This window comes from Coturnix japonica, chromosome 4, assembly GCF_001577835.2.
Source record: "Coturnix japonica isolate 7356 chromosome 4, Coturnix japonica 2.1, whole genome shotgun sequence".
Lineage (NCBI taxonomy): Eukaryota > Metazoa > Chordata > Aves > Galliformes > Phasianidae > Coturnix > Coturnix japonica.
This window is the reverse complement of record NC_029519.1, coordinates 17857119-17871477: the sequence shown is the minus strand read 5'-3', so window position 1 is coordinate 17871477 and position 14359 is coordinate 17857119. Positions and strand designations below refer to the sequence as shown.

General features: G+C 40.2%; 1 protein-coding gene across 2 annotated transcripts; it reads right to left on the bottom strand.

The window, feature by feature from the left end:
- Positions 1 to 2254: 2254 nt before the first annotated feature.
- On the bottom strand, positions 2255 to 13905 carry LOC107313069 (toll-like receptor 2 type-1). Of its 2 annotated transcripts, XM_032444348.1 has the most exons (4): positions 13630 to 13905; positions 13307 to 13550; positions 11575 to 11642; positions 2255 to 9804 (listed from the first exon to the last, which is right to left on the bottom strand). In XM_032444348.1, the coding sequence occupies exon 4, from the start codon at positions 9771 to 9773 to the stop codon at positions 7425 to 7427; it is 2349 nt and encodes a 782-aa protein (XP_032300239.1). In that variant the 5' UTR covers positions 9774 to 9804; positions 11575 to 11642; positions 13307 to 13550; positions 13630 to 13905; the 3' UTR covers positions 2255 to 7424. The 2 variants fall into 2 exon arrangements, with proteins under 2 accessions (XP_032300239.1, XP_032300240.1); XM_032444349.1 differs by having other exon boundaries at positions 11575 to 11665; positions 13307 to 13905.
- Between the last annotated feature and the right edge of the window lie 454 nt (positions 13906 to 14359).

The window sequence follows — 14359 nt, the reverse complement described above, 5'->3', positions numbered from 1 at the left end:
ACTGTAAGCACATTAGTTTTAACCTAAAGAAACCCCAAGCAACTGTCTTCTTACTTCTTCCTTGCAAACGTTTTTTGAGTATTTGAATATGTCTACATCAAAAGAAACTAGATTTTTAGAGAGCCAGTTAGCTTGGGTTGCCAAGTTAATGAGTTCTGGTTAAGGTCAGTCTGTCACAAAAATCTGATTACTACACAGTTATTTTCTTTATGTTTGCATATGTTTTCAGATGGAAAGGATAGTGGAATAAAGCCTTCTGCTGAATTTGCTTGCGATACGCATTCTTACTCGCTCTGAGTGAGGAATGTTGTGAGAGGGGCAGAGTACAGATGGACATTTTTTCAGTTGATGCCTGTGTGACCTGTTTAATCTGCATAATCAGAAAATGGTAAAGTTGTCTGTGATGCTTATGCTGACTTCATTTCTAGGTCTTTTTGAGCTCATTTTAAAGTATGGTAATGAGAAAAACATTTTACCTTTGGGCAGCAATCTGATTTGTCAGGAAATTCCTCTTTCTGTGATGGGTGGATGAGGAAAATCTGGAATAATATGATCCAGATGTTAAAGCTTCCATTTAGCAGCAATATGTATGTATTATTTTATGGAATTGTCCAGACCTTAAAGTATTAATAATAAATCAATACTGGAATTTTCAACTGTGGGACTTGATTCATATCCTAGTCCTCATTCACGTGACAGAATACTTCTGCATTTCAGCTAGAGGCTAAAAGTATTAAAATTAACATCAAGACAAACATAACAGTTGATAAGGAATTTTGAAATAATTAAAGCTTATAGGATTACCCAAGAGGAGGTTGTGATACCATTTTTCAGCTAATAAGGACTCCATTTTGGAGCTAAGATTGTAACACAGCTCTAATAAGATTCCTTCTTCAACGGATTTTTGTTTGGTTGTATTGGAATCTCTCCTGGCTGGTCTCTTCACCAGACATCTCAACAAATGGAATCTTTAGTGTTGGAGCTTCAGGTTCTCTTCTTGATTTTTATCAGTCACAAAGTTAGTGTGAAGTTTGATGTTCAGTCAGTTTACAACTTGTATTTCTGATATTATGAGAGGAAAGGAAAAACCTGAAACTATTCAGCCACTGCACTCACTCACTGAATCCCTTAATACTGATGTTTCAAGTAGGATGATGACTGTTGCTGTGGGGAAAGGAAAAAAGAAAAAGAAAAAAGAAAAAGAATTAAACTTGAAGTGTGAGGGAAGCAGGAACTAACTGGACTACAAAACTTGCTGATATTTTGTTCTGGTATTCTGGTCAATAATAGATTCACTTGAGTATTCCTCTGTGGTTTTGTGACACGGTCAATACTGACAGCTTCATGGTTTTTGATGTGACACTGCCTTTTTATGGACTATACAATAGAGACATACAGAGACATTGCAGAGATCTGTTTAAACTATATAGCTTCCACCATTGGTTTAAGTGCTAGGGATCATCATTTTGGATACCACTTGCCAAGACTAGAAGTGAGTTCCTGAATCTTTGAGTCCCTGGACTTCTGAGAAAAAGGTCTACTGGATACTCTTGCAGTCAACTAACCTTGCTTTTCCGTAAGGAGAGAAGATCTTGTGCCACAAACAGTTGAACACTTTTGCTGAGGGAACTGGGGTTGTTCAGTCTGGAGAAGAGGAGGCTCAGAGGAGACTTTATGACTTCCAACAGCACCCTGAAAGGAGGCTGTGGCAAGATGGTGGTCAGGCTCTTCTCCCAGGTAATGATGATAGGATGAGAGGTAATTTCCACGGACTGTGCCAGGGAAGGGTTCAGATTGGATATTAGGAAACATTTCTTCTGAGAAAGAGTGGTGAGGCACTGCTACAGGCAGACCAGAGAGGTGATGGTGTCACCGTCCCTGGAGGTGTCCAAGAAAGGTGAAGTTGTGGCACTGAGGGACACAGCCTAGTGGGCACGGTGAGCAAGACAGGCTGCTTCTTCACACTTCACAAAATAATTTTGTTCTCCTGTCCTTTTTATTTATAGTTGCTTATTGTGTAGTTCTTCTTCTGTAGTTCTTATGTAGTTCTATCTTCCCTTTCCTCTTATGTCTTGGTTTCTCAAAATCAAGCAGACCACTGCTTAAGTTCTTGAAACTGCAGTAAGATTTAATTATTACTTGGTAATAATCCTGGCACCAGTAAATGGAGATGACTGTGCTCATTTTCCGGCTATTCATATCTCTGACATCTTTTAAACTGTAGTTGTGCATACTTGACACTAAGCAAATACTATTTTCATGGATTTTTGGCTTTATTTTTTCCTGTTAACCCAATCTTGACAGCTTTACAACATCATTGGCATAACAACAAGAAATCTGTCCAATGACATCTGTTCAGTCTGTGGGCAGAAAATATTTGTGGATACAAATGAAGAAGGGATCACTGAAAATACCCACCAGCTGTCCTGCAATCATATGCATCCTTTCCATATGATTATGGAACAGCCATTTTCTCCTCTTTTAAGCTGCTTTAAAAAATAATCACAACAGTAATAAAGGCCAAGAAAAAAGGAAAAATCCACACATTCAGAAAGAATGCAGCAGAAAAGTGAAAATCAAACTATGAAATATAACTCAGTTCTGTGACAAATGGAGTCCATGCAACTCTTTGACAGATAAACTGAAGCAAGAATAGCAGTAACCCTGGAGTTGCTTACCCAGATCCGCCTTCCAGATACTTCATGCCCAGCCTGACTATATATTGGGCCAGTCCCAGCAAATCCAGGCACGCAATCCTCTCAGTCGGGTCCTCTAGCTCAGGATCCTACACACTGCTAAGGATTTCCCCTGTCTACGCCTGGGTCTGTGTGTGACAGGTAGTTTCAAGGAGGGGTGGAAGCCTCCCCAAAAGATGGCACATTTGTAGCCTATAGCCCAGCAGAACACCCAGTGACTGATTCTCAGGGGTACCAAACAGCACAGCATTTTGCATTCCAGAAACCAGTAAGAAAGGCACAGCATACGTGCTGGAACACTGTTACAAATCACTTCCTCCTGCAGAGCATAAGTCTTGCAGTTTCCTGTGTGCAGGAAAACATGAATACTGGTCTGGATGTTCAGAACTTTGCTTTTTCTAACTATTCTAAATGATTTCAGCCATTTGAAACTGCTGGGTTTTAAAACAAGGCAGTATCCATAATCAGTCATTACAATTATCTGTGGATGGTTTGAATACATTTGCAGATTAATGTTCTAAGCCTTGTTTATATTTGAAGGGTTTATTGAAAATACACCTGATACCAGGTTTCATGAATTATGCATGTGTGGTTGGTGCACAGTTGGCAAGAAAGAGACTTGCCCACACTGTGGCAAAAAGCTTGATTTGAAGATGGCATTGAGTTACCCACATCCTTTCCCTAACAAGTGTGCTTTTGATTTGGATTTTCTAAACTCTAGCCTGATTACTTGCTAATTCTTGTTTTGATCTGCAGTGGAGGGATGAGATGCCCACATCACATAAATGGGAAAACTATTATTATTAAAGAGCAATTATATTTAGGGAAGATGATAGCTCTGTTTGGGTTTATCTTATTTAAGACTCCAAGCAAGCTAAAAAAAAAAAAAAAAGTATGTTTATATTTTCCTCCTTGATTTCAAGACATTCTGAAATCATTTATATAATGAGAGTAATATTTTAAAGTATGTGAATCAGTTTTAGAAGGACCACGCAGTGGCATTTGCCCTTTAAATAATGAGTTTAACATAGCCCACTTTCAGAACAGTTGCTATTTTCCCCCTCCTCTTAGTAAACTATATTTTTTTCTCCAGCGTCAGAAGTATTTGTTGAAGATCTGCTGCTGCACTTGTAGAAAACTGCTTGAGTTGAAATAATTTTTTAAGTCTATTTTAACTGTATGTGAGGAGGAAATTTAAATGTAATCTTACTCCTCCAGAAAAAGGAACTGAAGACATTTCAAAACATTAACCCAATGCTTTCTCTTTAACTTCAGCTAAGGAAGACACCAAGTTTTACTTACTGATAATTTTTATCTCCAAATTCCTATATGACAGGTTAGGTGGGAACGCGGGTTACATGGGCTGGCTCTGCTACTTGGTGGCTTGACAACCAGTTGTAGGCATAGTCCTATACATTAATTACTTCCTATATCTGGAACAGAAGTCAGACTATTATTGACAATGTCAAGTTGGATCTTTTCTTGTGCACAGCAATATGCATATTTCGTGCTTAATTGTAAGAGACTGGACAGCTTTTGGTATGGCTGGTTGGTACAACTCTGATGTGCTATGTACTCTTTTGCAAGACTGTGCCTCTTTTCACATTACAGAAAGACTGTACAGCATACAAGGAAAGCATTTTTTTTAAAGAAATTGATGCCTTTAATGAGAAGATAGAAAAGCTAGAAGCTAGAAAAGAAGTACTTATTTTCTTATTATGTGTGCCCATGAAAAAGAAACTGCCAATATTTAAAGTTTGTTTCATTGTTAAATACTCTGTTAGTGACTTCTAGTTGAAATTTTCACTACAGGAAGTTGTGTGGTAGATAAGGAGAATTTTAAGTCACATAATGGCTTTGTATACGTTGAAGTCTGAAACACAGCACCTGAATAGTTTCATCATCTTGTTAATGTGAGGTAAAGTAAGATTACCTTTAGATTTTTTTTTTTCTATTTTCCCTTTACTTCTTACAAGATCTGCTGTACCATAATTCCTACATACTCTACTCCATTGCCACTTGTAAAAAGACCTAATAGCAGTAGCGTTTATGGCATGCTTGGTAGCTAGATAGACCTCTCTGTGGAGGGAAGGCCACCTGAAATTTTGCCAAATATTTCCTATTGCAGAGGTAGCTAAAGGTATGAGTCTGTTGGCAGAGGAAATGCTGGACTGCCTAACTGCATGTACTCTGAAGGCAGTAGGGGATGCAGAAGGTTTTTCTCTTTTGCTCTTTATACCTACACTTGTTTTGATTTTCAGTTAGTTATGGACTGGCTTAACTTCTAATAATTGAGCCCCTTCCTCTTTTTTTAATAAATTTTAATAAATGCATGTTCAGAATTAGAACATGTGCCTTTCAGTGACTTTAGGGACAAATCATTTTGCCTGCTCAATTTCTGAACTGCATGTTGCATCTCAAATGACTTCCTCCTCCTTATTCTCCAACAGAAAGGAGCAACTTTATTTGGAGAGGACTACATCCTCTTTGACTTACTGTCACCACACTCAAAAGGCCAAACTTCTAACAACCAGCTTCTCAAACATAGGAGGAGGAAGTTATGCTCACTAACCGCAAACTATGTACCATGCTAATGTTTAAATAAACATATCAAAGTGGAACATAAGTTTCCCTGCTCAGCAGCTGAACATTTGACTTCTATACTACAATGGCCACATTGTAAAGAACTGAAACACAGTCTTGCTTATGCAAGATTAGGCGGTTCTTCTTAGGAGTCAGAGAAGGCGGTCATAGCCTAAGTAAAGTAGCTTTTAAACACAAATTAAACACGGCCAGAAATTTTTACATTGTCATTAAAACAAATACAGGTTATCTTTACTTATGCCTTGATATATATATCAATAAATCAGAGATTGCCAGAAGCCACCAAGATGAAGCTAAGTTTGAGATGCTAAAAATAGGATATGATACAATAAAATAAATCTTAGGCAAGTGGAAGAGAAATCTTAAGTGCATAGAAGGCAAGTGGCCTTTTTGCTCAGATGAACTAGTAAGGCTAGTAGTTCTTGTAATGCCTTATATGCTTGCATTTATATATGCAAAAATACACATAAATAAATCTTTCTTTTTGTGTTACACTCTCAGAGATGCCTAATTGTGAATAAAATGGAGGGATGCTGTTCCTCAGTCTTCTAAATATCTAGCAAAGAACAGGAGAACTTCTGCTCTCAGTGAAAAACTGGTTATGAAGAAAACCTTCTAAAAGCATTAACACAAAAGGAAACTAACTGTGAGATGAGACTTTCCATGTACAAACTCAAATACTCAAATCATTCAACAGAGATTCTGTACACTTTAGATGCCTATGACCCAAAACACAATAAAAGCACTAGCCTGGACACAGTCTAAATGGCCTTCCATACTTAAAGTGGACACAAATGAAAGAGGAGAGACTCTTTCCTACGATGTGTAGTGATAAGAAAAGTGATGATGGCTTTAAATTAAAATAGGATAGATTTAGATTAAGTGTTAGGAAGAAATTCTTTGCTTGGAAGGCAATAAGGCTCTGGCATAGGATGCCCAGAGAAGCTGTGGATGCCAGGTTGGATAGGGCTGTAAGCAGCCTGTCCTACTGGAAGGTTTTCCTGCTTATGGCAGAGCATTGGAACTAGATGGTCCTTAAGGTCCTTTCCAACTCAAGCTGTTCTATGATTCTATGATGTAGTAATGAAGTAAAATGTACTGTAAACATTTCCATGGGAAGGCTTTCAAGATTTGCTTCTGTACATACCTGGAAATGTCAGCCCCAAGAACATTATGCCTAAACACTGAGCTGATCAAGTAGGTAGTTATCTCTTAGGCTGACCAGATTCAAGCTGTTAAGGTTTGTCTGAAACTTTCCAAGTCTCCAAGACAGGTATTTACTGAGATCCCCCTTCATTTTCAACTTACATCTGAAGGAAGAGCTTGGTGGTGGTATCTCTGTTTACTCCACTTCTTCAGCAGTTACAATCCTTGCCCCAGCCATATTCCTAAGATAACATGGGCCCATCCAACAGTGTTTGAAGTGGGAAAGTCTTCAGCTGCTCTGGTTTTGAGGACTACCTTGCAGAGAGAACAAAGGTGAGGAACACCCATTTTGCACTGGTGTTAAGGCTACTTGGTCGGAGAGAAGAGTATGGTCTTGAAATCAAAGACTACATAGATATTAGTGTTTGACATACTCCAAGTGAACACTTCAACAATTTCACTTAAGCAAGTAAAAAAATTGCTTGGACCCCATTCTGAAGCATCTCTTCACTAAGAAAGAATAATAAGCACCACAGTGTGAAGGCAGGTATTTAGATTAAATTTTGCTGCTGTGATTTTTAAAAGTTTTTAACATTTAACTTACCAGGATTATGAAACACTATTGAGAATCAGTCCTTAGATATATGCAGTATGGGAGCTAGGATGAAAATATCTGCTGCATAAGCAGACTCTTATGTAAAGATTTTGCAAAGATAAAGCTATATAAAAGAGATAGTTGTGTATCTAAAAAATTTTCAACAGGAAAACTTTAAGCAAAACTGCTTTTCATAAGACTGCAGATTAAAATACTCAGAAAATTCAGGATCACAGAGACAAGAAGAGTATAATTTTGAAGCAAGTAACAGCAATTACAGTAGCTCAGATCTCTGTTAGATGGATACTGATAGATAAAGGGACAAAGTCAATGGAAATAATCCAGTAGAGCACAGCTACAGGCTCGGTTTTTAATATTACTATCTAAGATTTCAAGGCTACTTTCAAGTTCTCCCAAAACATCTGCTGCTGCTCTTCATCAGGAGGCCACTCCAGGTAGGTCTTGGTGTTCATTATCTTCCGCAGTTTGCAGAACCTCTTGGGGATCGCCTGGCTCTGAATGGGCTCCAGCAGGATGAGAATCGCCGCATCGTTGTTCTCATCAAAGAGGCGAAAGTGTGAGAAATCCAGCTCATACTTGCACCACTCACTCTGCACAAAGTGCTCTGATAGCACAAAGAGCGTCTTGTGGCTCTTCTCAATGGAGTCAATGATGTTGTCCACAATCCACTTCCCAGGCACAAAGTCCCGCTTATGGAGGCACAGCCTGAAGGGCGGACATGCCTGCTCCAGCTGCTGCACCATGATGTTTTCCACCCAGTTGGAGTCGTTCTCGCTGTAGGAGACAAAAGCGTCGTAGCAGATGTCTTTTGCGGGGACTCGCTTGGGCTTGCGCTTGGCTTGGAGCCACGCCCAGGTCATTCTCATGTACCAGACTGCATGGTACTTGTACCCAACGACCACCAGGGTGAGGATGAACAGGAACACCAGGGTGCAGATCAAGGACACCAGGAGGGACCGGTGGCACTCCATCAGTGGCAGATGCACACTCCCAACCTGTGCCCCTCGCACCGCCAGCGGAGAGTCGCAGATGTAGCTTTCTGGCCATCCTACAAGCACCTGGGCTATCCTGGCCTCATGGTGAATGAAGGAGAGGAATTCGCAGGAGCAGATAAAGTTATTGGCGCTGGCATCCAGCAGCTCCAGTTGCTTGAAGGACTCAAACTTGTCCTTGGAGAAGGTGTTGAGCTTGTTTCTGCTGATCGACATGGCCACTATGTTAGGAATGGCTGTGGCTTCAGGCAAGGTCTTCAGATGGTTTTCTGTCAGGTACAACTCCTTGAGAAATGGCAGTTGCAGTCCAAAATCCTGCAGGTTGTTAGCACTAACATCCAGCACTTCAAGACTTGAGGGAATGCAAGGTGTTAACCTGGGAATTTGAGTGCTGGAGAGATTCAGATATTTCAGGTTTTCAGGCCATTCACACTTGTCTGGAATCTCACCAAAATTGTTTTCACTGAGGTCAAGATTAATCAGTTTGTGTAGATTATTTATGTATGTGGCAGCCTGTTTTAGGGATTTCAGGGAATTTTTACTTAGATTTAGAGTTTGTAATGAAGGCCATGCATCTTTACAGATTGTCTCAGCTAAGCGATTATTTACAAGCAAATTATCATGGAAATCAAGATATAACAGTGATAAAAAATACCGTGCCAGTCTGCACGGTACCATGAAGACTTTAGAGCTTACAATGCTGAGTCTTTTCAGCTTACCTACTTGTGTCTCTATACCTTCCAGGTCAAAGAACAGATAAAAATCCTGAATAGTCAAATTTTTAATGGAAATTGTTTCAACAGAACTTAGTCTACTTCGTGCGATTTCTTTTGTATCCCACACTCCTTTCCCCTCAAGCACACAATCTATTGCTTCTAATTCTCTCAAAGATGTGATTTCCTTCAATAACACTGCTATTCGGCTAATATATTCGTCAGTGAATGAAGCACCATTAAATGTAAGTTTTTGTACTGTTGAAGGAAGAGTAGAATTCTGAACCAGTTTTTCATTTTCAATATCTAATTTGATCTCTCTAACTTCTAACCAAACAGCAGAGTGCACAAGGTCCCTGATGACTGCTGAGAACACATCAATCCTTCTTATGCTTATGATCATGTGATTTATCTTCCTAATCGATTTCAGACTTCCAGGCTCATACTGACTGAGGTTGCCACCATCGATCTTCAGAGTGTTGAGAAACGTAATGCCCTCAAAGTTTCCTTGCCTGATGACAGAGAACTGTGGGTTGCCCAGATAGAGGGAGCTCAAGTTGCTCAGGCTTGAAAAGGGGGAACTTTCCCCCAGGTCACTGTAGGAATTGCCTTGAATGTGGAGGTGCTGGAGTGAAAAAAGGGGCCCAAACCACATTGGGGACAAGTGAGCCAGGCTGTTATTTGACAAGTCCAGGAGCTCCAGCTTCCCCTGGGAGCCAAACGAGTCCTCGTCTATGGAGCTGATCTGGTTGGACTGCAGCAGTAGGACTCTCAGGTTCACAGCCTGCTGCAGATCGTGTGCCCGGATCAGCTTTATCCTGTTGTGGGCCAGGTTTAACACTGTGATTTTGCCTGTGAGCTCCGAGGGAATGAAGTCCAAACCCATGGAAGAGCAGTTGCAATACTGAGTGGCATCACATAAGAGACAGGCCTGTCTCAGAGCTTGTTCTTCAGGAAAGTATACAGCCAAGGTCATGCAGATTGCCCACACTTTCCAAGTATGCATAGTTGTTTATTTTGCCTATACTTTGAATCACCTACAAAATATAAGATGATTACTTAGTTTTGCAGTAGCCACACTTTGGATACAGCTAAATCACCATGCCCCTTAGTGTTCTGTCTTTCTGAAGATACTATGAAAACTTTTGTTTTCAATGCATTCCAGAGAATAATTATTTAAAAAAAAAAAAAAAAAAAAAAGTATATTGTACCTAAATATTCCAAAATAATTTGCTAAATACCAAGTACATTGAGTTTACTTTTTTTTCTCCACTGTGTTCTCATTTTGAATGAGTATTTTTAAAGTAATTGACAGCTGCACATATTTTTCACCAATTTAGCCAGAGACCTGAATATCTGTTAAATTATTACTAATCCAACCCTTTGTCCACTTAGAAATGGGTAACTTTCACATTTAGTATTCATTCAAACGTATGTCTAATCTCACTTCTGACAGTACAGAAAAGAAGGCTGCATATATTTCAATTAATTTTTTCTGCCTTTGGCTATCCCAGGCAGATACATACTAGATGCAGGGAGATAAATATGTCTGTGTAGGTCATCATTATCATGTTGTGATCAGTCTAATACTCGATACTGAAACCTAAACTGGGAAAACAGACCATTGTATTTTGCTGACTCCTAGATCTTCTTTTTTAATGCCATATCCTCCCCCTCTGCTAGGGGCTTTTTCTGCTTTGGATCAGAGGTTCTAGGAGCTTCCTGCAGATCAGATCAGTTGACTGGAACAGATCCACTTCTCTTTCCAGCCTCACAGCCAGTTCCTCATGATCTGGATTGAAATGATTTGAGATAACCCACATGATTGTACGTAGATTCTCTTTCACTTTTCTTTCTCCTCACAGTCATGTCTTTCATTATATTTATTACATGTTTTATTTTGTTTTGGTTTTTTGTATTATAGAGCATACCAAAATACCTAGCTTGACTTCCAACAAAGAGACATTAGCTAGTTCCTTCAAGGAACCAGAATATAACAGTTCTTAAAGCCAGGGAGGGCAGTTTTCCCTTAAAAAATGCTTATTATATGTTGAGTTAAAAACCTTTTTTTGGTTCATGCTTTCTTGGCAAGGATCAAAGAGCTCTTCTAAAGTATGAGATAATGTTTCCCAGTGTGTCACAAAATCCTTGCCTGAGAGGTTGGTACTATACTGAGTGAACCATCTCCAAAGAGACAAATGAACTGGTTCCCAAAGGTTAGTTTGACCCACAGAGGAATACTTTCTCCTTCAGTCATCCCACTAAGACACTGTGCAAAAGAACTACTGTACTTGGAATTCATACTCTGGACTGTTTTACAGTAGCAGACCCAAGCAGGCAAGTTCATACAGGCAAGTCCTCCTGTTCTACTTGCATTATTTTAGCTAGAGATGTTTAAAATCACCCAAAAGGGGCAGAATTAGCTGAGGGTGTTTGAACATACAGAGAGAGGAGAAAGGGATGTGGTTCATTTTTCAGATCCTTCCATCTGTTACCACCTAAAAAAGACAAGCATTTGGACTTCTTGCAGCATTTTCCTTTAATCTCTTTTTCTGATGTAGAGTGAAGGACACAATAATCTCCCCAGATTCTCAAGCTGTGGTCACTAATCATGTTCTTCAAGGTCAAAGGAGAGAAATAACAGCTTTTAGGGGAAATCCACATCCTGTCTTGTTAGCACACATAATAAGGTATGATACCTCCAAAAGAAATTATACCATCATCTTAAATAAAGCTCCAGTGGATAGATGTCTAGCTGCTTAGGCAGGTGAATCCCATCCAAAGTTATAATCTATAGTCACACTCACCTGCTGTCCAGTTGAGGTTCTTTTATGGGGCTTCTTTGGTTATGTGAATCTGTCTGGATAGCACAGTGCTGTAAGGCCATAGGAGAAAAAGCTACAGCATAGATCAGTTTCACAAGCAATACACTCAAGTGGGATTACTAAAATGAATAGCAAGCCTAAGGTGGTATCAAGCTGCACATTAGTTAGGAAAAGAGATAATAATTAAAAAAAAAAACAACCAACTTGGCAGCATGGTCCATCAAAATCTATCTATAGGTTGGTTATTTATAGACTGAAAATCGGCAGAACAAAAGGGAACTGGACAGGTACCATATTGGAAACACAAGCTGAGCTGAATAACTCTTCTCCTTAATATCAGGGAGGGGGGGGAATAAATCCAGTTTAGTGGAACAGGAGGAATTTTTCTGTATTGTCACTTCCCTGAGTGTCTTTTCCAGGTTGTTTTGATTGTCTGTCCCATGAGGCACTCTCAGAAATTCTATTCCTACTCTCATTCATTTGCAGCTATTTTCTTCCCATTCCTGTCTAGTAGCAAGGCTTCCTGACTTCCAGGATACCCTTTTCAGGCCCCTCCAGACCCATCCAGATACATTTCCCCTGTCCATTTATCACCCTATTAAGGAATCATTTTTTCCCTTTTGTGATGGATACAAAATAGCCACATAGAAGCTGAAACACAGGTAATATGTGAAAACTTACACAGATAACACTTGTACCATAAGGCACTGTAACTAATTAAATTCTCAAAGTGTTTCTGGTTTACAAAGATAACCCAGGCACATTCAAGCTTATCCTTCCTAGCCCAGGACAGCAGAAGTACGTGAACATATTCTTCAACAAAACCATGAGTGTCAACAGAGTAAGATTCTGTAAATGCTAATAAATGCTAAAGGTAAATGTAGCTGCATGCAAATAGCATGCAAATTGATTATAGCTTGGGAAAAGGCATCAAGGTAAAAGAGGGGTATTAAATTCTAGAAACGTTACAGTACGCAGCATGGATCAATCCACTGGTAGACTGGGAAATTGTTGCCTCCCATTCAGTTGTGCATGTGTTACGTACATCCTGGGTATCACTCACCAGTAATGCATTAATAGCGTATATACGTATATACATACACACTCACATATGTAAGGCGATGTGTGATAGGACAGAGTGAAGTAAGGAGCTAGTTCATCCCACTGTCCTGAAACTGTTGCTTACTGAGCTCTTTCTAGTTGGATTCCTAAAACAAAAGCAGCTCATGTTAATATCTATTCTTCCCTGGGCATCTGGCAGTGATGTACAAATAAATGGGACAACACATGAATGGGACAAAGCACACACAAGGCATCCTTCCAAGAGGAAACTGAGCACAAGTGACACAGCCTGACCCAACTTGTCTCTTTTTCATGAGCTGCTTCACTTCATCCCTGTTTCCTGAAGGACATTGCTGACTGCACTCTCAGGGGAGAGTTCCACTCACCACTTGCCTGCCATGCAGCCCTGCCGGCTACCTGTAATTGCTCCTACCAGCTCAACTGCTGCTGGCCGTCAGAAATCCCTTCCCACTATGCCCTCCTGGTGGTGGCCCCTCCCCAGCACCCAAGCATGCTGCATCTCTGTGCTGAGGAGGAAGACTTGGTGGCAGAGGTTAGACTGCCCCAGTACACCCTCCTCACTTCTCACAATAGCATCACAGCCTCTCTCTCTTTCTCTGAACCTCCAGCCTCCATCTGCCTGCAAACTCACCTCTGTGCAGAAACCATTCCCTGGTGCTCCACCTCGAGTGCCTGCATGCTGCTTATCCTGCTTTATGTTTCTTCTCTCTCTTGATGACTTCTCTTCACCCAGCTTCCTCTCATGTGGCTGTTTTCTTCCCACTTCTCAGACTCAGCTATGTTTGTAGGGCAATTCCTATGTGGAGGATCTGATTGGCACAAAATCAGTAATGCTGTTGGTCTTCTTCAAATGAGCGAGTCCATAAAATGTGGATCTACGGTAAGAGCACACCACAAAGCCAAATCCACCTACTTCTGCCTGACTGTCTCTTAAACATCTGTTTCCCTCCTTACCTCTAGACACGCAGCCTCCCAGTCAATTTCATCTATGCTCAGTGTTTGCTACCACATGATTCACTAGTCACTTGCCAGGAGTTTAGATTTGACTAGCCCTTGCACTATTTTGATCCAACAGAGTGAAGTGAAAAATGCAGACTTCGGACCAACCCTACAGAAGTCATTAGGTCAAAAAAGTAGAACTGAAAGCAGGGTATGCACCATGCTACACCCACAGAGACTGTAATCTAATGTGCGTGCATATTCAAACACACACACACAGAAGCATGACTACATACGTATACATATACAAGTATACGTGAGTACATACGAATACACACCCAGAGACACACGTTTAAGCAAATATCCCTATTTTTCAGATATTGTTCAGCCCATATACCAATGCTCTGACATTTCATCGCAAAGTAATTGCCTGCAACAACATCTAGCCCATTCATTAGAAACACCTGGCCAGAAAACTTCAGATATTTCTCAGGGCAGGTAGAAGAATGCACAGTAGCAACAAAGTGAGAAGCAGGCCTTTATAGGAAGAAAGAAGCATGAGAAAGAAACACAGACATTGATTTAATGCCCATGGACTTCACCACAGTCATTGTACAAGGTGGCATTAGACAAGGATGCTTCCTTAACAAGTACTGTGCAAAACCCACTCTGTACATGGGGTACAGACTCCAGAATAATTACCCAGAAAGACAGACTTGTGACAGATGTATGTATTCAGTGCTGC